This window comes from Hypomesus transpacificus, unplaced genomic scaffold, assembly GCF_021917145.1.
Source record: "Hypomesus transpacificus isolate Combined female unplaced genomic scaffold, fHypTra1 scaffold_403, whole genome shotgun sequence".
In the NCBI taxonomy this organism is placed as follows: Eukaryota; Metazoa; Chordata; class Actinopteri; order Osmeriformes; family Osmeridae; genus Hypomesus; species Hypomesus transpacificus.
In genome coordinates, this window is record NW_025813922.1 from 38,903 (window position 1) to 62,850 (window position 23,948).

The window sequence follows — 23,948 nt, forward strand, 5'->3', positions numbered from 1 at the left end:
ACGACCAGTACTCTGTAGGACCAATACTGTGTAGGACCAGTACTGTGTAGGACCAGTACTATGTAGGACCAATACTGTGTAGGCCCAGTACTATGTAGGACCAATACTGTGTAGGCCCAGACCTGGTTAACAGACACTCCTGAGGCTGCTGGATGATACATATCCTTTATTTCCATAATCAGCTTCAACCACACCACTTCCAACATGGTCTCCCATGTCATCTTGGTCATGACCTCTTCTTTCTCATAGTTGTTCTGACTGAAACAATCACCCTGACTGACTGTCTCACTCCTGTTCAAATCAGCTTAACTCATAAAAAAGTAAACTTCTAAAGAAATCATATAAAAAATACAGTAAAAAATAAATCAAAACAGGAATACCAATTTAAGATACACAGCATAAACAATGTTACTCATCATCGTGGTTTTGATCACAGAGATAAACGATTGCTAGGTCTCCATTTTCATCATTAGTAGTATTAGTATCAAGTTCATTTTCAGGTTTTGCTTAAAGCATCACTTAGTTAATTTTCATTGCATCAAGTTGACATCATCCATGTTAATATAAGCATGCAAACACGTTTCCCATTCAGAACTGCACTAACACTGAGAGAGGAACACAGGAACCAGGAGGGAGGAGAGAGCAAGAGAGGGAGGGATGGTGGGAGGGAAGGGGAGAGGGGGATGGAGGGAGGGAGAGAGAGAGAGAGAGAGAGAGAGAGAGAGAGAGAGAGAGAGAGAGAGAGAGAGAGAGAGAGAGAGGGAGGGACGGGGAGGCAAGATGGAGGGCAGGGCTCTGGGTTTGTGTCCGGAAAAGAAATGGAGGGCCGAAGAGGATGAAGGGAAAGTTAAAAGCCTGGAGAGAGCAGGAAAACAGGAGAGGAGAAAGGAAGAGGGGAAGGAAGGAGGGGGCGGGAGAGAACGAGGGCAGCGTCGTGAAGAGAGGAAGAACAGCAAGGGTGGTTTTTACACGACAAGCTCACATACATCCCCCAGTCCGCTAGCAGGGGCTTCTACAGCAGCTGAACAGGCCAGGGAATCAGGACTGGGAGGGATCGCTACAGGACCCAGGGGCTGATCGATCAATACCATATCTACTTATACAAGCAGATCAATGACATCCGGGACTAACAAACAACATGGAATTCTTATGGGTGCGATACGGGATACGCGGCTGCCTTAGCCGTATTCCCACCAAGCATACGACCAGCACGTCTCCCCTTCCCTGGCCTGAATGCAACTGACTCCCTGTCTGAAAGAGTGAGAGGAGGATGAGGAGAGGCAGCGATAGTAATTCAGTATGGTTTTAGTATCCTGTGGTAGCTATTGTTTTACTGGGGTTACAGGATTGTGGTTGGCAAATATATCCTGTTTGGCAGAGTATCTTCTAGAGCAGTAGACATGGTTCTGTAACCACACACAGAAGGTCAGATCAAACGCTCTGGGAGGACGAGCTGGAGTTTAGGAGGTTGTCTTGTCTGGTTAGGTGAGTCAACAGACATGTCTGCCTCTCCATCTCCTTGTTTAAATGGATCTCAAAGGGACACAAAGTAGATGCAGTCATCTGTAAAACTGTACGCCTGCGGAACCTCTTCCTTGGTTTATGTCATCAAAACGTTTCCAACATTGTATTTTTCAACCGTCGTGCCGACTGATTTCTCCTCAGACATACAGTACACATTTATTGAAAGTAGTACACAACCAACACAATTACTTACATCAGGCAAGAGGTGACTGACTGCTGAGTCGAGAGACAACATAGACTGTAAGACCTAATGTCTATGAGAGACAAACCCCTCACATGAGGGAAAACCACACTTCCCAGCGAGTGCAATGGGTCCTACACAGGAATGGTTCCTCTAAGACACAGGACAGACGACACACTTAGTTCCAAGACGAGAGTTGGAGTCTGTGGATGCTGGGGAGGAGGATGAGGAGGATGAGGAGGATGAGGAGACCACGGGAACATGTCACACACAAGGTCACGATGACACGGACACACAGGCAGACGCACACAGATACAAAACACACCCACAAACACGGAAATACACGGAAATAAAAAGCAACACAAATGCTTGTGTCCTTCTGAACTTGTTGTCCTGTCAGAAACATGGATGGACGACAGACAATTTTTTTTCTCTTTTCAAATCAAATAATGTCTTTCAAAAAAATGAAATCCTGGAATGATAGAAAAATAATATGATGAAATCCTTTGAAGTAGGATACATTTCCAGTGAATGCACTCAGAAAAGTGCAGGTCCATCCTAATCACAGCTCCCTGAAGGAGTCCTCTTCAGTGTGGCCAGATGGCAAGACTCCTTCCACACACACACAGGCGATCACATTGTTCAGGCCTCCAAGACTGTCTCATCTTCAGTGAATAGTAAAAAACTGTCATGAGTCAAATCCTTTCTTGATGAAAATATATTACACAAATCCCCAAATGAATAAATAGAAAAATAAAAGCAAATTGATATTGATGATTCCCATGGAGAGGGGGAATAAAAGGTGAGGCGGAGAGACACATTTCAAGGTTACCTAACATGCTTTGGCTAATGGGTCCATCCACACATCTACCTCTCCTGACATCAATAATGACCTCCGATGGGTTCCCTCCTCTGCCGGGAGGAACCAGGAGGAACCAGGAGGAACCAGGAGGAACCAGTAGACCAAGACTTCAACAAGGAGAAGTATTTATCCAGAGAGCCTGAACCAGGCATCTAAAACTGCCTGGAGTCCCTGGAACCTGAAGTTTGTCCTGATGATGAAAACACGGAACACACGGAACACTTTTCCACTACGGCACCATACACCTCCTCACTACTGTTGCAACAGAAAATATCCACATGTATTTTTTTTTCCTTTCTACGTTTGTACAAGTGCAGGATCGTTTTTGGCCCATTTTCAGTCTCTTAGCTTTTTATTTGGTTTTTTGAAAGGAGAAATGTACATCTTATCTTCTGGATGAATTACCAGTAATAACCTGAACCACACACTAACTACAAACCTGTTTTGAGTGGTGTGTGTGTGTGTGTCCACTGTGTGATATTTCTTATCTCATTACTGTACCTACTTTACTCCTAATATGAATGACTTAGTATCTGTGTATGATTGTGTATGTGTAGTGTAATCTTCTACGTGGAGCTGGTGCCCAGCCTGTGATCTGGGCCGTCGGCTCGGAGGAGGGTTTAGGAGCACGAGCAGTTGATGTGTTTCCAAGCCTCTCTCTCAGAATGAATCACAGATGAGTGGAAAGAAATGAAGGTCTGGAACTGGACAGACAACGACCTGCAGAGAGGAGGAGGAGGGGAAGAGGTTTAATGAGAGAAACAGAGTGAAAGAGAGAGAGAGAGAGAGAGAGAAGGGGGGAGAGAGAGAGGGAGAGAGAGAGCGGAGTGAGAAAGTTGTCATATTAGTTTTCTTTCTTGTTATTAATTGGATTATTATCCTTGTGATTTTAGCTATTAGTTAGTAGTTTTTTTAATCTTTCTTTTTATCTGCAAATGTAAATGTATCATAATTCATCTATTTGTTCAATCTTGTCTGGCTTTGGCAACAGTGCTCACTCATTCATGCCAATAAACATTACTGAAATTAGTTATTGAATAGAGAGAGAAAGAATGTGAATGTGTGTGTGTGAGAGAGAGAGAGAGATAGAGAGACAAGGAGGAGAGGAGTAAGGATGGGTTGCGTAACCCTGACCCTACAATGTCCACATCATGCAGATGTTACTGGCTTGGAGCAGAGGCATCTACAGCTATCAGCAGACCTGCAGGAGAAGTGACTTCCTGCTGGACACTGATACTGACTGTGATCATGCTGGACACTGATACTGACTGGGATCATGCTGGACACTGATACTGACTGGGATCATGCTGGACACTGATACTGACTGGGATCATGGGATTTATTATTTAATTTTTTTAATCTATTATTACATTTTTTAACTGCTGCTCACTTATCTGACTAATTAGAAACAGCGTCATTTTCCAACTGTTTTTTTTTTAAGTATTTCGGCTTGACTCCCTTGAGTGTCACTTCCTCCCGATCTTACCCCTCGCTGGTACTCAAACTCAGGCTCTGTGACTCGCGAGCGTGACTTTTCACCAGCTATGCTAACAAAAAGCTAGCTTATCGCTAGCCTGGCTGGTGGAGCTAGCTTATCGCTGGCGTGGCTGGTGGAGCTAGCTTATCGCTGGCGTGGGTAGAGGAGCTAGTTTAACGCTGGCCTGGCTGGTGGAGCTAGCTTATTGCTGGCATGGCTGGAGGACCTAGCTTATCACTGGCGTGGGTGGAGGAGTGAGTGTCTGGGTTGCTCTGACGGAGAGACTCACAGGTCTACTCTGAGTGAGGGCTGTCCACCACGATGTGGGGCTTAGGAGACGCGGCCGGGGCAGCCTTCGCCACGTACGTGTTCATGGTTTTCTCCTGGAAACAGAGAAGAAACTACGTTACCTAGGGCACTGTGATCAATGATGCGTTTACATAAAATAACATATAACACACAAAAAACAAGACGTGATGGTAACTGATTGATATATTGATGGTAATAATTGCGGGAGGATCTTGATGAATTCATGAAGTACACAATAATATGTATTCTGTTCATCTATTGGCGGGTGTTGATGCTAGATGGGGAGGGTTACCAAACCAATATGGAGGAAAACGGATCTAAAGTGTAAAATGTTTTTCTCTGTTATTGCTTACTGACCAAGCATGAACAAGCAAAAGGAATCTGCTGGTTGAGAGGACAATGATTGAACAGATCTGTAAAAGCACACACACACACAGAATCCCCCCCCCCCACACACACACACTCACAGACAAACCCACACACCCTTCTCACAGACCCCCCCCCCCACACACACTCACACACACACAAAGAACCCCCCCCACACACACACACAGACACACACACACACTCCAGTACCTCTACAAGCTGATGCCAGTGCTCTATGGGCTTGCGGGGGTTGGCCAGCATGGCTGTCCAGTGTTCCCTCCCTGGACCCTCAGCATCACTGCCCACACGACACATCCCTATCACCTCATTATGACCAATACTGAGGGAGGGAGGGAGGGGGGGAGGGGGGAAGGGAGGGGGGGGGGGGGGAGGGGGGAAGGGAGGGGGGGGGGGGAAGGGAGGGGGGGGGGGGGGGAGGGGGGGGGGGAGGGGGGAGGGGGGAATGGAGGGGGGGGGGGGGGGGAAGGGAGGGGGGGGGGGGAGGGAGGGGGGGGGAGAGACAGCCAGGGCCAGCATGGAGAGAGAGAGAGAGATATTGTCAGGTACAAGCAGAGAAGGCCTCATTTATCAACATTGAACACTGGGACAAAATAACAGCATCAGACCCAAGCAGTACAGCTGCAGCACACAAACACACAGCACACATTCTAATGGTTTGCACGCACACACACACACACACACACTGCACACACACACTGCACACTGCACACACAGAACACACACACACAGAGAACACACTCTAATGGTTTCATTCCTATAGGGGGAGCAGCAACCAACACAGTGAGTCTTCACACAGGTCTGAACATGTACATTTACACACACTGCACACTGAACACACACTGCACACTGCACACACACGCACACACACACACACCAAGAAGAAGCCAAACTGTGACGCAGAAGTGGAGGCAGACAGAGAAACGGTGGCAGGGTTAGACAGTGTCTCTCTACCAGACGTTGTTTCCATTAGTATTAACATAGTCATGTTTATTCATGACCCATCCTTATGTCAAACTGCAGGCCCACTGTAGTCTGAGTCACAGGGCAGCAGACCATCACAGGACTGCACCCCCCACAAATAACCACAGCAAAGAACCACGTGCATGTTGGGAAAACACACTTCTAGTGGCCACCAGTAACCTTGATGATGTGGCTGGTAATGAACAGTGATGATGCTGTGCAGTCAATACACCAGTGATAAAAGCGTCATAATACAACATCCAATTAGCATTGTCATAGCTTGGTAAGTGCATTAATGTAGCATTTTCCTAGCATTGGCATTAACACAAAAAAGGATTGTCGCAGCATGGTAAAAACTGTGAATTTAGCAGTGTCTAAAGATTGGAATTAACATGAAAACAGCATTATGTTAGCATAATAGCCTGGTGTTAGCATGCTAACAGTCCTGCCTCTTCTCACCAGTCATAATCCATCACTGCGATCAGAATGGAGACGCTCTCAATGTTCTCGTTGGGGATGTCGAAGACCAGGGCTTCGTTGTAGGTGGGGTTCAGCGTGTTCTTCTTGATGGAGGTCTTCCTCTTCTTCAGCCTGCGGCCGTCACAGACCAGGGAGGCCTTCACATACGGATCTGAGAGAGAGACAGAGGCAGAGAGACAGAGGCAGAGAGAGAGGCAGAGAGACAGAGGCAGAGAGAGAGACAGAGAGAGACAGAGAGACAGAGGCAGAGAGACAGAGACAGAGAGACAGAGGCAGAGAGACAGAGGCAGAGAGACAGAGGCAGAGAGAGAGGCAGAGAGACAGAGGCAGAGTGAGAGACAGAGGCAGAGAGACAGAGGCAGAGAGACAGAGGCAGAGAGAGAGAGACAGAGAGAGAGACAGAGAGAGAGAGAGGCAGAGAGAGAGAGACAGAGAGAGACAGAGGCAGAGAGAGAGCGACAGAGAGAGAGACAGAGGCAGAGAGAGAGATAGACAGACGCAGAGAGAGATGTAGAGAGACAGAGAGAGAGAGAAACAGAGAGAGACAGAGAGAGAGACAGAGAGAGATGTAGAGAGACAGATGTAGACAGAGAGAGAGATGTAGAGAGACAGAGATGTAAAGAGAGACAGATGTAGAGAGAGAGATGTAGAGAGAGAGAGAGATGTAGAGAGAGAGAGAGATGTAGAGAGAGAGAGATGAGAGAGCACTCCTGGGAAAGCTATTAACAATGATGCTCAGAGGATCTGTCTGTGTTACACATGAAAGGCATGCAAATCCAGTCACCTTAGCCAATCCGGATTAGGAAGGTAAAGGAAGGTGGCTTCGCTCTAAAGATCCATTCAGCTCCAAAGGAGCAGGTCTCAGAACCGACAACAGCACTGAGTGCAAACGGACAGCTAGGATTTGATTTTACGGTGGATTTTAACGATCTTTGAGCCATTACACTCGTAATCATTAATGTTATAATAACAGTGTGTCCTCATTATCATTTAAAATGCAATTTCATCAAAGGTTGAGGTTCTATAGCTGGATCATCATGTCCTCATAGCAGATTAATAACTTGATTAGAAATGTGTTAATTAAATAATTTTCCGCAACCAGTCCAGGCCATCAATCAGACAAGGACATTATTGGCTTTTTTTTACATTGATTATGCAGTTGAGGTTAACGAGTGGGATGTTTCAGGGTGTTCATGATGTCCTATTTGAGGCATGACTTAACGACGCAGTAGAATACATGTGTCTGGCTTTCTGTTTCTAACACACCACGTTGGCCTTTCATGTCACAAGGTCCTTGTGAGATGAAAGGCCAGATGAAAGAGAGAGAGTGCGACACAGTCCTTCACTGGTAAGTCTTCTCTTGGCTGTCCATGTTGCAAACCCACAGAGCTCACCTGAGAAGCCGGTGAGATCCATGGCTTTGAGGTTGGTGGCCTTGATGACAGTGGCAGTGAGTCTGCCAGCGGTGGGGAGGTAACACAAGGAGAAGTTCAGCTCCCCTAGGTCTGCCTTCTCCTGCAGGACACACACAGACACACACACACACAGAGACACACACACACACACACACAGGGGTCAGAGGTGTTGCTGGACAGGGACAGGGCAGGTGAGAGAGGTTCTTAACAGACCACCATGTGGCATGTGATCCATGCTGCTCCTTCTCAGACTGGTCTGAAGTGACAACTTAAATGGACGTTTAGACGAGGAGTCAAGTGTTGTCATTGTCAGTGAAACAGATGTCAATCAGTCAAACACCCCCGGCAGAGGAACATGATAAATGGTGACACTTCAATTAGCTATTTTTATCCCCTCCCTTATGCTAATCTGCCTGTGGTGGTGGTAACACTGTGGTGGTGGTGACACTGTGTGTGTTGCTAGGTGTGTGCGTGTGTCGTTAGGTGTGTGTGTGTATGTTGCTAGGTATGTGTGTGTTGCTAGGTGTGTCTTGCTAGGTGTGTGTTGCTAGGTGTGTGTGTGTGTTGCTAGGTGTGTGTGTGTGTTGCTAGGTGTGGGTGTTGCTAGGTGTGTGTGTATGTCTCACCACGGTGCCCTCCACGATGTCCCTCCAGACAGGTTTCTCCCCGGTGCCCTCACTGAAGTCCAGCAGGTTGTCCACCACCACCTGGCCAATCAGGTCGTGCCGGGAGAAGCGGTCAAAGTCGTACACAGAAAAGTGCAGCTTCCTGGAGTGCAACTCCGCCAGGGGAACCCCAAACTGGAACGTCTCGTTAAACACCGGGTTCAGGGTCTTCCTGTGGACCTGGGGGGCAGAGGTCAGGGGGGTCAGCGGGGTCAGTAGTAGACTCCCCTACTGGTGACCCGGGTTGAAGACCAGCCCTGATAACACCAGACAGACAGGCCTGATAATGACAGAGAGACAGGCCTGATCATGACAGTGAGACAGAGACAGGCCTGATCATGACAGAGAGTCAGGCCTGATCATGACAGAGAGACAGGCCTGATCATGACAGAGAGACAGGCCTGATCATGACAGAGAGACAGGCCTGATCATGACAGAGAGACAGGCCTGATCATGACAGAGAGACAGGCCTGATCATGACAGAGAGACAGAGAGATAGGACTGATCATGACAGAGAGACATGCCTGATCATGACAGAGAGACAGGCCTGATCATGACAGAGAAACAGAGAGACAGGCCTGATCATGACAGAGAGACAGGCCTGATCATGACAGAGAGACAGGCCTGATCATGAAAGAGAGACAGGCCTGATCATGACAGAGGGAGACAAGACTGATCATAACAGAGAGACAGGCGTGATCATGACAGAGAGACAGGCCTGATCATGACAGAAAGACAGGCCTGATCATGACAGAGAGACAGGCCTGATCATGACAGAGAGACAGAGAGACAGGCCTGATCATGACAGAGAGACAGGCCTGATCATGACAGAGAGACAGGCCTGATCATGACAGAGAGACAGGCCTGATCATGACAGAGAGACAGGCCTGATCATGACAGAGAGACAGGCCTGATCATGACAGAGAGACAGGCCTGATCATGACAGAGATGACCTGGTACCTTGGTCTGGAACTTCTTCTTTCTGTCTGGCAGCAGGTAGATCTTCACATAGGGGTCAGAGAAGCCGTTGGCGTCTTTGGCTGGCAGGTCCAGAGCCTTCAGAATCTTCACCACCAGCTGCTCCGTACTGGGGGGGGGGGGAGGTGGGGAGGAGAAGGAGGAGGGGGGTAGGCAGAGGAGAGGAGTGGGGGGGGAACAAAACCTCTAGTTAAAAAAGGTGTTTCCTGTGAGTGGGTGTAGTGTGTGTGAGGGTGTGTGAGGGTGTGTGTGCAGTGTCAGTAGCCAGGCTCCAGTGTGGTCTCAGTGCTGTGCAGAGTGTGCTGTCTCTGTGTGGGTTTAGACCAGGTCTCCCTGGAGACAGAGGTCAGCCGGCCCATTTCTAATCATGAACACACTTTGTTATGGTGGGTTTGGGTCATGAACACAAGCAGCTGGGAGGCTTGGGCACATTACCCACTCAACACACACATTACCCACTCAACACACACCACACACACACACCACACACACACACACACCACACACACACACACACACCACACACACGTCTTCCTGTGGTCCGCCCTCCCCCAGTGTGGTGGTCTGTCTGAAGGTTTCTAAACATTTTAATTAAAGATGGGGAGATGGCTGGCAGGCCTTTAATCAGACCTTGTTAGAACACGTCTCCCCTCGCTAACGAGTGTGTCACCACTTCATTAGGGCCGCTAGGAGCACAGCATGAACTCTGGAGGCGGGACAGCAACAGGCCACGGCCAATAGGTCGTCTCACAAACATGCCAATTATTTGTATTGCCCAATCAGGTATGAGATCAACTTGTCGACGACACAATTACCTTGTGCCCAATCAGGAAATGTGCTAATCACAAGTTCACATCTAATTAAGGGCATCAGATAAACATGCCAGTAATGCAATCAAATTAAATTGGTGAAATGACAAACATGGCAATTTGAAAATCATGAAATTATATCCCGCTACTAAACTGGAAAATATACTTTAATTAGGACAAACCTGTCCAATTAGCATGTAAAACATCAGTCTAATGAGTGATAGAGTTGAATCTCGTTGTTCAGGCTATGGTGAGCGTTAATGCAGGCACAGTCAGTTTCCTGATGTAATTTAGAACGACAGGTGATTTGTGTTGTGTTGAGAACAAGTCACATCTGCAGAGTGCTTCATTACATCGCTGGAGCTCCTATATTTGAACATCTGCCTTTTTGGATCTCGAAACAAACCCAGTAACAAAAGACAAGCTTTTTATCCGAGTCCCTCTAGCACTCTGCAGAAGATACCCATTACTTCTCCAGCCAGGACAAATTCACTGAGATGTATTCCACACAGACAATTCTCGAAAACCAGCTGCTATTCCCCTGGTGCAAATGTGTCAACTTGTTACAGCACTGTCAACACAAAGGCTGCTGTGAAGGAGGCAGACTGGCAGACTGGCAGTGTTACAGGTAAATGAAGGAGGGAGACTGGCAGACTGGCAGACAGGGACATGAAGGAGGCAGACTGGCAGACTGGCAGACAGGGACATGAAGGAGGCAGACTGGCAGACTGGCAGACAGGGACATGAAGGAGGCAGACAGGCAGACTGGCAGACAGGGACATGAAGGAGGCAGACTGGCAGACAGGGACGTGAAGGAGGCAGACTGGCAGACTGGCAGACAGGGACGTGAAGGAGGCAGACTGGCAGACTGGCAGACAGGGACATGAAGGAGGCAGACTGGCAGACTGGCAGACAGGCAGACAGGGACATGAAGGAGGCAGACTGGCAGACTGGCAGACAGGGACATGAAGGAGGCAGACTGGCAGACAGGGACGTGAAGGAGGCAGACTGGCAGACAGGCAGACTGGCACACAGGCAGACAGGGACATGAAGGAGGCAGACTGGCAGACAGGCAGACTGGCAGACAGGGACATGAAGGAGGCAGACTGGCAGACAGGCAGACAGGGACATGAAGGAGGCAGACTGGCAGACTGGCAGACAGGGACGTGAAGGAGGCAGGCTGGCAGACAGGCAAACAGGGACGTGAAGGAGGCAGACAGGCAGACAGGCAGACAGGGATGTGAAGGAGGCAGACTGGCAGACTGGCAGACAGGCAGACAGGGACATGAAGGAGGCAGACTGGCAGACTGGCAGACTGGCAGACAGGGACATGAAGGAGGCAGACTGGCAGACAGGCAGACAGGGACATGAAGGAGGCAGACAGGCAGACAGGCAGACAGGGACATGAAGGAGACAGACTGGCAGACAGGCAAACAGGGACGTGAAGGAGGCAGACTGGCAGACAGGCAGACAGGGACGTGAAGGAGGCAGACTGGCAGACTGGCAGACAGGCAGACAGGGACATGAAGGAGGCAGACTGGCAGACTGGCAGACAGGCAGACAGGGACATGAAGGAGGCAGACTGGCAGACAGGCGGACAGGGACATGAACGAGGCAGACTGGCAGACTGGCAGACTGGCAGACAGGGACATAAAGGAGGCAGACAGGCCGACAGGCAGACAGGGACATGAAGGAGGCAGACTGGCAGACTGGCAGACAGGGACGTGAAGGAGGCAGGCTGGCAGACTGGCAGACAGGCAGACAGGGACATGAAGGAGGCAGACTGGCAGACAGGCAAACAGGCAGACAGGGACATGAAGGAGGCAGACAGGCAGACAGGGACATGAAGGAGGCAGACTGGCAGACTGGCAGACAGGGACGTGAATGAGGCAGGCTGGCAGACTGGCAGACAGGGACGTGAAGGAGGCAGGCTGGCAGACTGGCAGACAGGGACGTGAAGGAGGCAGACTGGCAGACTGGCAGACATAGACGTGAAGGAGGCAGACTGGCAGACTGGCAGACAGGGACATGAAGGAGGCAGACTGGCAGACAGGCAGACAGGGACATGAAGGAGGCAGACTGGCAGACAGGCATACAGGCAGACAGGCAGACAGGGACATGAAGGAGGCAGACTGGCAGACTGGCAGACAGGGACGTGAAGGAGGCAGGCTGGCAGACTGGCAGACAGGCAGACAGGGACATGAAGGAGGCAGACTGGCAGACTGGCAGACAGGCAGACAGGGACATGAAGGAGGCAGACTGGCAGACAGGCGGACAGGGACATGAACGAGGCAGACTGGCAGACTGGCAGACTGGCAGACAGGGACATAAAGGAGGCAGACAGGCAGACAGGCAGACAGGGACATGAAGGAGGCAGACTGGCAGACTGGCAGACAGGGACGTGAAGGAGGCAGGCTGGCAGACTGGCAGACAGGCAGACAGGGACATGAAGGAGGCAGACTGGCAGACAGGCAAACAGGCAGACAGGGACATGAAGGAGGCAGACAGGCAGACAGGGACATGAAGGAGGCAGACTGGCAGACTGGCAGACAGGGATGTGAATGAGGCAGGCTGGCAGACTGGCAGACAGGGACGTGAAGGAGGCAGGCTGGCAGACTGGCAGACAGGGACGTGAAGGAGGCAGACTGGCAGACTGGCAGACATAGACGTGAAGGAGGCAGACTGGCAGACTGGCAGACATAGACGTGAAGGAGGCAGACTGGCAGACTGGCAGACAGGGACATGAAGGAGGCAGACTGGCAGACAGGCAGACAGGGACATGAAGGAGGCAGACTGGCAGACAGGCATACAGGCAGACAGGCAGACAGGGACATGAAGGAGGCAGACTGGCAGACTGGCAGACAGGGACGTGAAGGAGGCAGGCTGGCAGACTGGCAGACAGGCAGACAGGGACATGAAGGAGGCAGACTGGCAGACTGGCAGACAGGCAGACAGGGACATGAAGGAGGCAGACTGGCAGACTGGCAGACTGGCAAACAAGGACATGAAGGAGGCAGACTGGCAGACAGGCAGACAGGGACATGAAGGAGGCAGACAGGCAGACAGGCAGACAGGGACATGAAGGAGACAGACTGGCAGACAGGCAAACAGGGACGTGAAGGAGGCAGACTGGCAGACAGGCAGACAGGGACGTGAAGGAGGCAGACTGGCAGACTGGCAGACAGGCAGACAGGGACATGAAGGAGGCAGACTGGCAGACTGGCAGACAGGCAGACAGGGACATGAAGGAGGCAGACTGGCAGACTGGCAGACTGGCAAACAGGGACATGAAGGAGGCAGACTGGCAGACAGGCAGACAGGGACATGAAGGAGGCAGACAGGCAGACAGGCAGACAGGGACATGAAGGAGACAGACTGGCAGACAGGCAAACAGGGACGTGAAGGAGGCAGACTGGCAGACAGGCAGACAGGGACGTGAAGGAGGCAGACTGGCAGACTGGCAGACAGGCAGACAGGGACATGAAGGAGGCAGACTGGCAGACTGGCAGACAGGCAGACAGGGACATGAAGGAGGCAGACTGGCAGACAGGCGGACAGGGACATGAACGAGGCAGACTGGCAGACTGGCAGACAGGGACATAAAGGAGGCAGACAGGCAGACAGGCAGACAGGGACATGAAGGAGGCAGACTGGCAGACTGGCAGACAGGGACGTGAAGGAGGCAGGCTGGCAGACTGGCAGACAGGCAGACAGGGACATGAAGGAGGCAGACTGGCAGGGACAGGCAGACTGGCAGACAGGACAGGGACATGAAGGAGGCAGACTGGCAGACAGGCATACAGGCAGACAGGCAGACAGGGACATGAAGGAGGCAGACTGGCAGACTGGCAGACAGGGACGTGAAGGAGGCAGGCTGGCAGACTGGCAGACAGGCAGAGGGACATGAAGGAGGCAGACTGGCAGACTGGCAGACAGGCAGACAGGGACATGAAGGAGGGACTGGCAGACTGGCAGACTGGCAAACAAGGACATGAAGGAGGCAGACTGGCAGACTGGCAGACAGGCAGACAGGGACATGAAGGAGACAGACTGGCAGACAGGCAAACAGACGTGGCAGACTGGCAGACAGGCAGACAGGGACGTGAAGGAGGCAGACTGGCAGACTGGCAGACAGGCAGACAGGGACATGAAGGAGGCAGACTGGCAGACTGGCAGACAGACAGGGACATGAAGGAGGCAGACTGGCAGACTGGCAGACTGGCAAACAGGGACAGACACAGAGGGACAGGGACGTGAAGGATGAAGGAGGCAGACTGGCAGACTGGCAGACAGACAGGGACATGAAGGAGGCAGACTGGCAGACTGGCAGACAGGCAGACAGGGACATGAAGGAGGCAGACTGGCAGACAGGCGGACAGGGGGACATGGCAGACAGGGACATAAAGGAGGCAGACAGGCAGACAGGCAGACAGGGACATGAAGGAGGCAGACTGGCAGACTGGCAGACAGGGACGTGAAGGAGGCAGGCTGGCAGACTGGCAGACAGGCAGACAGGGACATGAAGGAGGCAGACTGGCAGACAGGCAAACAGGCAGACAGGGACATGAAGGAGGCAGACAGGGGACATGAAGGAGGCAGACTGGCAGACTGACAGGGACGTGAATGAGGAGGCTGGCAGAGGCAGACAGGCAGACTGGCACTGGCAGACACGTGAAGGAGGGACTGGCAGACTGGCAGACAGGGACATGAAGGAGGCAGACTGGCAGACAGGCAGACAGGGACATGAAGGACAGACTGGCAGACAGGCAGACAGGCAGACAGGGACATGAAGGAGGCAGACTGGCAGACAGGGACGTGAAGGAGGCAGGCTGGCAGACTGGCAGACAGGTAGACAGGGACATGAAGGAGGCAGACTGGCAGACAGGCAAACAGGCAGACAGGGACATGAAGGAGGCAGACAGGCAGACAGGCAGACAGGGACATGAAGGAGGCAGACTGGCAGACTGGCAGACAGGGACGTGAAGGAGGCAGGCTGGCAGACTGGCAGACAGGGACGTGAAGGAGGCAGGCTGGCAGACTGGCAGACTGGCAGACAGGGACGTGAAGGAAGCAGACTGGCAGACTGGCAGACATGGACGTGAAGGAGGCAGGCTGGCAGACTGGCAGACAGGGACATGAAGGAGGCAGACTGGCAGACAGGGACGTGAAGGAGGCAGACTGGCAGACTCTCTCTCTCTCTCTCAGTCTCTCTCTCTCTCGCTCACTCTCTCTCACTCTCCCCTCCCTCCATGCTACCCTGTCTGAATCTCAACTGGTCATCACAAGGGCACAGGAAGGATTCAAAGACACACTGGCTCGGGGAGAAAGCAGGAATGCTCCTTGGAACTAAATGGAATTTGACATCTCTCTCCCTCTCCTCCCATCTCTCTTCCTCTATTCCCATCTCTATCCTCTCATCTCCTCCCATCTCTCTCCCTCTCCTCCCATCTGTCCCTCTCCTCCCATCTCTCTCCCTCTTCTCTCCCTCTCCTCTCCTCCCATCTCTCTTTATCTCAGTGTAATTGGAGCTCTAACACAGCTATGTGTTATTGCGTGTTGAGAGGGTCTGCTGTTTAAAGTAGTTCAACATATATAATTCATGTCTAAAATGGCCTCTCAATCTCTTGTTTTTCAAACGTCAGCTCTTTCTGTCATTGTGACGCTGTGCATGAAAACAGAGACCTTGTCAGAAGCCCCGCTGGACTGGGTGAACCGCCTGGGTTTCTGCACTCCCCCTCCCCCCCTCCTCTCCCTCCCCCTCTCCCCCCTCCTCCTCCCTCTTTTCTCCCCCCCCTCTCTCCCTCCCTCCCCCCCTGTCTCCTGAGGAGGCCACGCCCACCATCACCATAAACAACACAGTTCCTGCCACACACAAAAGAACCTCACAAAGGTCTCTGTCACACGCACACACGCAACGAGGAATTACTCAATCACAGTCATTACTCCTCCCATGTCCCTCTGAACAATCAATTCTGCACGCTGAACAAAGACGCTGTGATCCCCCTGTGATTACAGAATAACCTGGTTCACCAGTTCAAACTCAAACTCTCTCCAATCTGAAGATTGCTTAATCCTTCTAAAGCCAGAACCTAAACAATCCCAGCGTTACTGAAGCGCCGCCGCTGCGGTGCGTGTGAGCGACTCACTTGAAGGCGTAGCGCAGCAGGAAGCTAATCTTGCCACAGTTGTCGCCCTGCTTGCCGTCGCCCTGGTCGCCCTGCCGTAGGCGGTACAGCTCAGGCTTGATCTGGCCGATGCTGGTCACCTGCTCGCTCTTCTCCTCACCGTGGAAGTCTGGGCTGGACAGCTGGTGAGTCATTGGCTTGGGCCTGGGGAGAGAGGGGGGGGAGTGAGGGAGGGAGGGAGGGAGGGAGTGGAGGGAGAGGGAGGAGGGAGGAGGGAGGAGGGAGGAGGGAGGAGGGAGGAGGGAGGAGGGAGGAAGGAGGAGGGAGGAGGGAGGAGGGAGAGGGTGAGGAGGGAGGTTGAGGAGGGAGAGGGTGGAGGGAGAGGGTGGAGGGAGGAGGAAGGAGGGAGAGGGTGAGGAGGGAGGGTGAGGAGGGAGAGGGTGGAGGGAGAGGGTGGAGGGAGGAGGGAGGAGGGAGGAGGGAGAGGGTGAGGAGGGAGGGTGAGGAGGGAGAGGGTGGAGGGAGAGGGTGGAGGGAGGAGGGAGGAGGGAGGAGGGAGGAGGGAGGAGGGAGAGGGTGGAGGGAGGAGGCTTGGTCCAGTAATGTGATATACTAGAAGATGTACTGGATATTCTCAGCCAGGGGGAGACAGACACACACACACACACACACACACACTCTATCCCAGTACTACACAAACACACACACACTCTCCCACACACACACACACACACTCCCTCACACACACACACACACTCTCCCACACACACACACTCTCCCACACACACACACACACTCTCCCACACACACACACACACACACTCTCCCCCACACACACACACACTCTCCCAGTACTGACCGTGCAGTGACCTGCTGCTGTGAAGGGACATGGGGCAGAGCAGCACCCCCCTCTGCAGGGAGGTCTGGAGACATCTGAGTCAGCTTCAGGTTCCCTTGGGGTGGAGGGGGGGGTGTGGGGGTAGGGAGGGGGGAGGGGGGGAGAAATTAAAAAGATTTATTAGATATTTGTTTCACACTTTGAAAGGAAAGGAGAGAGGAGGAGAGGGGTTAGGAGAACAGAGAAGCCTACAACAGAGTAAAGTAAAGCAGAGCAGAGTACAATAGAGTATAGCAGAGTCCTCATCAAGTACTCATCAACAATGCAAAACCATTTTTGAAGGAAAAAAAGCTAAAATATTTTTTTAACCTTTCGAAACTTTGAAAACATTTTTTTAATTATTTTGAAACTTTGAAAAACATTTAGTCTAGCATATAGCATCACAATGACTCTTATTGAGAGACATTGCTCTTGTCGGTTAGTTGGTACTGATTTTCTACAGGTACACTCTTGCACTTTTGAGGTTCATGTTGTTTAATTGTAACTTGTTTAACTACATGCTCTTATGATTCTTCGCATTATTTGGTTTTTCACAATGTATGCTTCGTGTTTTGGCTACCCACAATGTTTTTGGGGCTATCTCGTTGTTTATTATCATTGACCTGTGCTCTTTTGTAAAGCTCTCTCTTGGAAGTTGCTTTGGATAAAAGTGTCTGCTAAAAGAATAAACGCAAATTTAAACATATAGTTGAAACCTTTTGAAATATATTTTTAAACCTTTTTTCAAAAATATTTTTGCAACCTTTCAAAAGCTTTCTTTAAAAAATACATTTTGTAAATCTTTCTAAACTTTTTTTTCACACTGTGAAAGGAAAGAAGAGGAGAGGGTCGAGAAGAAATTATATTGATCATGACACCAAATACAGATAAAAACTAAAGAAACGAGCCTGGCTTGAAAATGTAAGAAGTAGAAAGTACAGATATTTGTGTACAAAATGTGAGGAGTGAAAGTAAATAGTGAAAAAATTAAACATTAAATAAATAGTGAACTAAAGTACCAGAAAAATCTACTTAAGTATCTAAACAAAGTATTTGTGCTTTTGTTACTTCCCATCTCTGCTTTGCATTACATGTAACTGAAAAATATTTGTTGTCTTAGATCTTGCGTACAAAAAAGCATGAACTAAATGTTTCCTTGATCACTTTTTACAATTCATGTGACGCTAGCATGAATTACCATTTCTATTTTTTTAAATGTTTATTTTGAGAGTCTCTGATCTGTGTAGGTTTCCTGTCCCTCACGGAGGTTCCTGAAAAGTCCAATGTGGGCTGTGTGTGTGTGTGTTACCTGTGTTGTTGGGGTAGGTGTGTGTGTTACCTGTGTTGATGGGGTAGGTATGTGTGTGTTACCTGTGTTGATGGGGTAGGTGTGCGTGTGTTACCTGTGTTGTTGGGGTAGGTGTGTGACCTGTGTTGTTGGGGTAGGTGTGTGTGTTACCTGTGTTGATGGGGTATGTGTGTGTGTGTTACCTGTGTTGTTGGGGTAGGTGTGTGTGTGTTACCTGTGTTGTTGGGGTAGGTGTGTGTGTGTTAACTGTGTTGTTGGGGTAGGTGTGTGTGTGTTACCTGTGTTGTTGGGGTAGGTGTGTGTGTGTTAACTGTGTTGTTGGGGTAGGTGTGTGTGTGTTACCTGTGTTGTTGGGGTAGGTGTGTGTGTGTTACCTGTGTTGTTGGGGTAGGTATCCATATCCAGGTAGGAGTGTTCCTGTGTCTCCTGTGGCCCCCCCACCACACCCCCCACCCCCACGCCTCCCACCCCCTCGCCCCTCTCAACCCCCAGCAGGTCAGAGAATGGGGGGTGATGCTGCCCCGGCTGGCCCAGGGAGGGGTACAGAGAGGAGGACGAGTGGGTCTCCTTCCTTTGCAGGAGGGGGGGCAGGAGGGAGGCGCCCCCCGACCCTCCCAGCCCCCCCACCCCTCCGCCCCCTGGCATTAGCCCCGACATCAGGCTCAGCCCCCCGCCCTCCTTGTCTCTCCATGGCAACCAGCAGAGTTTCCAGGAGACAAAGAGAGAGACGGAGAGAAGAACGAGGCCGCAGAATGTGACGATCACAGAGAGGAGACTGACGTTGATCTCTGCAGGAGGGGAGAGAAAGAGATACAGGGAGAGAGAAGGGGAGAGAGGGAGAGAGAAGGAGAGGGAAAGGGGGAGGGAGGGAGAGGTGAAAGAGATAGACAGGAGAGAGAGGAGAGAGAAGAGAGAGAAGAGAGAGAGGATAGAGAAGAGAGAGAGAGAGAGAGAGAGAGAGCGAGAGAGAGAGCAAAGAAGGAGAGACGACACAGGTTTGAGCTGTGACAAACTACTGAATAACATCATCTTTCTAATTCTGTGCCAGAATTCACATCTGCTATTTCTCAAAGAGTTTACTGTTATTAGAGCTCGCTTTTACCCCACAGCATAATAAATAAACCATATTATCCCTAACCCTGCAAATCCCTCATCATCATTCTAAGGAGGTGGAGGAGGGTGGAGGAGCGGGGGGGGGGGGGGGGCACGGTGAGGAAACTGATCCACTGCCTCCTGAGATGATCTCCCCCTCTGGAAATACCAAGCTGAACACAAGCAATCTGTAGAGGACTGGATATCAGAAGGGAGACAAACAATAACCCTCCTAAGACCCACTGCGGTGTCTCCTGCAGGGTGATCAGGCCTGAGGAGCCCTAAGACCCACTGCGGTGTCTCCTGCAGGGTGATCAGGAGCCCTAAGACCCACTGCAGTGTCTCCTGCAGGGTGATCAGGCTGAGGAGGTCCCACTGAGGAGGTCCCACTGCTGCGGTGTCTCCTGCAGGGTGATCAGGCCTGAGGAGGTCCCACTGCAGTGTCTCCTGCAGGGTGATCAGGCCTGAGGAGCCCTAAGACCCACTGCGGTGTCTCCTGCAGGGTGATCAGGCCTTAGGAGCTTTGAATCAGTGATGGCGGAAGGGTAGCGCTCTGACACGAAGCAGGGGGGTGAGTCACTCTGGAGACCCGAGACCCTGGGATGAAAAGAGCCGCTTCAGCAACAGAGAGCTGGACAGCTCCACACCAGACCAGAGGCCAGCTCCCTGCCTGCCTGCCTGCCTGCCTGCCTGCCTGCCTGCCTGCCTGCCTGCCTGCCTGTCTGTCTGTCTGTCTGTCTGTCTGTCTGTGTCTGTGTCTGTCTGTCTGCCTGCCTGCCTGCCTGCCTGCCTGCCTGTCTGTCTGTCTGTCTGTCTGTCTGTCTGTCTGTCTGTCTGTCTGTGTCTGCCTGCCTGCCTGCCTGCCTGCCTGCCTGCCTGCCTGCCTGCCTACCTGTCTACCTGTCTACCTGTCTCTCTGTCTGTCTGTCTGTCTGCCTGTGTCTGTCTGCCTGCCTGCCTGCCTGCCTGCCTGCCTGCCTGCCTGCCTGCCTGCCTGCCTGCCTGTCTGTCTGTCTGTCTGTCTGTCTGTCTGTCTGTCTGTCTGTCTGTCTGCCTGTCTGCCTGTGTCTGTCTGTCTGTCTGTCTGCCTGCCTGTCTACCTGCCTGCCTGCCTGCCTGCCTGCCTGCCTGCCTGCCTGTCTGTCTGTCTGTCTGTCTGTCTGTCTGTCTGTCTGTCTGTCTGTCTGCCTGTCTGCCTGCCTGTCTGCCTGTCTGCCTGTTGGTGCCTGCCTGCCTGCCTGCCTGCCTGTGTCTGTCTGTCTGCCTTTCGGGATGTCTGCCTGCCTGCCTGCCTGCCTCTGTCTGTCTGCCTTTTGGGATGCCTGTCTGCCTGCCTGCCTGCCTGCCTGCCTGCCTGCCTGCCTGCCTGCCTGCCTGCCTGTTTGTCTGTCTGTCTGCCTGTCTGTCTGTCTGTCTGTCTGTCTGTCTGCCTGCCTGTTTGTCTGTCTGTCTGCCTGTCTGCCTGTCTGCCTGTCTGCCTGTCTGCCTGTCTGCCTGTCTGTCTGCCTGTCTGTCTGTCTCTCATTCTGTGTCGTTCTCTTGTACCAAACATCCCTGTTCTGTTCAGTCTGGAGTGACTGTGGGCATGACAGACACACAAACAGTGTTAAATCATTCAGAGGAGAAGGAAATCCTAGCCGCACCACACTGACAACAAGACCGAGAGCAAATGAGTAAATGAGACAACAGCAGCCAGAGAGACATTCCTGCAGCCCAGGGGGCTCCTGGAATTCAGTACGCCTCTCGTTTCTCTCCCCCTCTCTTTCTTCAATCCCCTCGTTTCCTCTTGCTCATTCCCATGCTGTGTAGTTTTATACGTCCCCCCCTCCCCCCCTCCCCCCCCCTGAGCCACTCCCTCACTCTCTGCCTGGCTCTCTCTACCTTCGCCCTGTCAGTCCCCCCCCCCCCCCCCCCCTGTTCTGTTTCCCTGTCCGCTCCCTCACTCTCTCTTGCTCGGGTGAATTATTCATCAGTCGGTATGTGTCATTAATCAGCACTTGTTCAAAAGATATGATCAGAGAGAGGAGGGCGGGGGGTGCGGGGGGGGGGGGGCATTGATCTGTCACTGTGGAGAACAAGACACACATGGAGAGAAAGAGTGGCTGTGGAGAGAGAGGTGGATGGAAATAGAGAGAGAGAGGATGGAGAGAGAGGTGGATGGAAATAGAGAGAGAGAGGATGGAGAGAGAGGTGGATGGAAATAGAGAGAGAGAGAGGATGGAGTGAGAGGTGGGGGAGCAGAGTTGGGCGGGGGCGGGGGGCGGAGGAGTGAGGAGGAAACTGATTGGGGTTCATTCTGAAACAGACACATTGGCTGACTGGTCACATTGTCCTGGTCTGAGGTTGGGGGGGGGGGGGCAGTTGTTGTGGGCCACACGTTAGTTATCCGCTAGTCTGTCTGCAGGTCAGGTGCTTCAAAACGCTCAAGTACTGATCCCACTGAAGATCCTGTTAATCTACACATCCCCGGGAGGAGGGAGGGAGGGGAGGGAGGGAGGGAGGGGAGGGAGGGAGGGAGGGAGGGAGGGAGGGAGGGAGGGAGGGAGGGAGGGAGGGAGGGGAGGGGATGGGAGGGGAGGGGAGGAGGGAGGGAGGGGAGGAGGGAGGGGAGGAGGGGTAGGAGAGGGAGGGAGGGGAGGAGGGGTAGGAGAGGGAGGGAGGGAGGGGTAGGAGAGGGAGGGAGGGAGGGGTAGGAGAGGGAGGGAGGGAGGGAGAGGTAGAGGGAGGGGTAGAGGGAGGGGTAGAGGGGTAGAGGGAGGGAGGGAGGGGTAGAGGGTTGCAGCTTCTAAAGCACACGTGATTAGGATTGACTCTGTCAATCAATGACTGATTTAACACCTCTGGGGGTCCAACACACACTCACACCCACCACACACACATCACACGCACACACACACACACACACACAAATCACACACACACATACCATCACACACACCAGCCACTGACTGACAGCGTTGGGGCTCTCAGGCCCCGGGTTCAAATCCCTGCCTGAAACCCCGGGCTCAGAGAACCAGAATCATCTCTTCCAACAGCCACCCTGCTCCTCCACAGCAGCCATGGAGGTGTGAACCCCACACACACATCCTGGGTCATAAACACCCAGGGCTGCACCATCCATTTCAGAACCATCACATTAATATTGCAGGGCTTATGGGACGGGCCAGATTTGCTATGTGCCTGGGAGGAGACATACAGTATGAACCAACCCTGAGAACTCCGAATGACGCTCCACCCCTCCTCCACCCACTGGCCTACCCTCCACCCCTCCTCCACCCCCTGGTCTACCCTCCACCCCTCCTCCACCCACTGGTCTACCCTCCACCCATCCTCCACCCCCCTGGTCTACCCTCCACCCCCTGGTCTACCCTCCACCCCTCCTCCACCCCCTGGTCTACCCTCCACCCCCCTGGTCTACCCTCCACCCCTCCTCCACCCCCTGGTCTACCCTCCACCCCCTGGTCTACAATCCACCCCCCTGGTCTACCCTCCACCCCTCCTCCATCCCCCTGGTCTACACTCCACCCCTCCTCCACCCCCTGGTCTATCCTCAACTCCCCTGGTCTACCCTCCACCCCCTGGTCTACGCTCCACCCCTCCTCCACCCCTCCTTCACCCCTCCTCCACCCCTCTTCCACCCACGGTCTATCCTCACCTGCATCCTGCTGACGGTTTTGTCCTCTCATCAGATAGCTGAACTCCTGGCAGCGTTCGCTCTTGCTGTAGACTCCTGGGGAGTCGAAGCACAGCTCCTCCACCAGCACCAGGGCCTTCCTGCACAGGTCTTCATCCCAGTCACCTGACATCCTCCAATCCGCATCGCACTCCCGCCCGCAGTCGGCCAATCACAGCGCAGCCCTCGCCGCCCTCGCCAATCGGACCGCGCCTGGGAGAGGAGAGGACCGGCCGCCTTGTTTCTCTGATCGCCCGGGGGATCGAATGGGCGGGGTGAGACTTGACCAATGACAGGAGAGGCGGAGGGGCTACTTGGGTTGGGTCAAGCAGTGGCCCTCCATATATAGAGATGATCCCCCTCACTGCTCCTCCGTCCTGACAGAGAGGACAGGAACCTGGACCAGGAGGATCTTCAACACCCAGATGCAGCTCAGCCGGGTCACGCCTCCGACACATTCATCACCTCCAAACTGTTGTTATTCTCCAACTGTCTCTTACAGGACTGCTCCTTTTCCCCGCTGAGGTGGTGCTGGGAGGTGCTGTCCCTGCCGGGGGCACCGGAGGTGGAGAAGCTTCCTGCTGCTCTCCGCACCTCCGACCAGACTGGGGCGGGGGGGGAGATTTGGGGAATCCCTTTCAGAAGGTCTCAGCAACCCCTGAAAGGGGTCAGAGGTCAAAGGGAGCAGGGTCAGAGGTTGGCAGGGTCAGAGGTGACGGGAGACCGGAGGGAAACCACCTGGGAAATGCCAGACGAGGGGTTACGTCAAACTATTCAATCAATCTGATCTCTTAAGTAAACAATAAAAAGAAGATACATTACTCT

At 52.4% G+C, this 23,948-nt stretch overlaps 1 protein-coding gene across 1 annotated transcript; it reads right to left on the minus strand.

Moving 5' to 3' along the window:
• Window positions 1–151: 151 nt before the first annotated feature.
• Window positions 152–23,833, minus strand: syt3 (synaptotagmin III). The gene is made up of 11 exons (XM_047016543.1): window positions 23,106–23,833; window positions 18,733–19,146; window positions 17,032–17,125; window positions 16,194–16,376; window positions 9,221–9,347; window positions 8,222–8,440; window positions 7,575–7,695; window positions 6,160–6,331; window positions 4,930–5,059; window positions 4,334–4,427; window positions 152–3,287 (listed from the first exon to the last, which is right to left on the minus strand). Exons 1-10 carry the CDS (start codon window positions 23,254–23,256, stop codon window positions 4,338–4,340), a joined length of 1,701 nt encoding a protein of 566 aa, XP_046872499.1. The 5' UTR covers window positions 23,257–23,833; the 3' UTR covers window positions 152–3,287; window positions 4,334–4,337.
• Window positions 23,834–23,948: the final 115 nt, after the last annotated feature.

Coding starts and splice junctions, on each gene's coding strand:
- syt3 (XM_047016543.1), bottom strand. CDS start 23,256: ATGTCAGGTGACTGGGATGAAGACCTGTGCAGGAAGGCCCTGGTGCTG. Junction 9,348..16,193: donor CTGCTGCGCTACGCCTTCAA/GTGAGTCGCTCA, acceptor CCCCCCCCCCAG/TACGGAGCAGCTGGTGGTGA. Junction 4,428..4,929: donor ACTGGCATCAGCTTGTAGAG/GTACTGGAGTGT, acceptor CTCTGTTTCCAG/GAGAAAACCATGAACACGTA.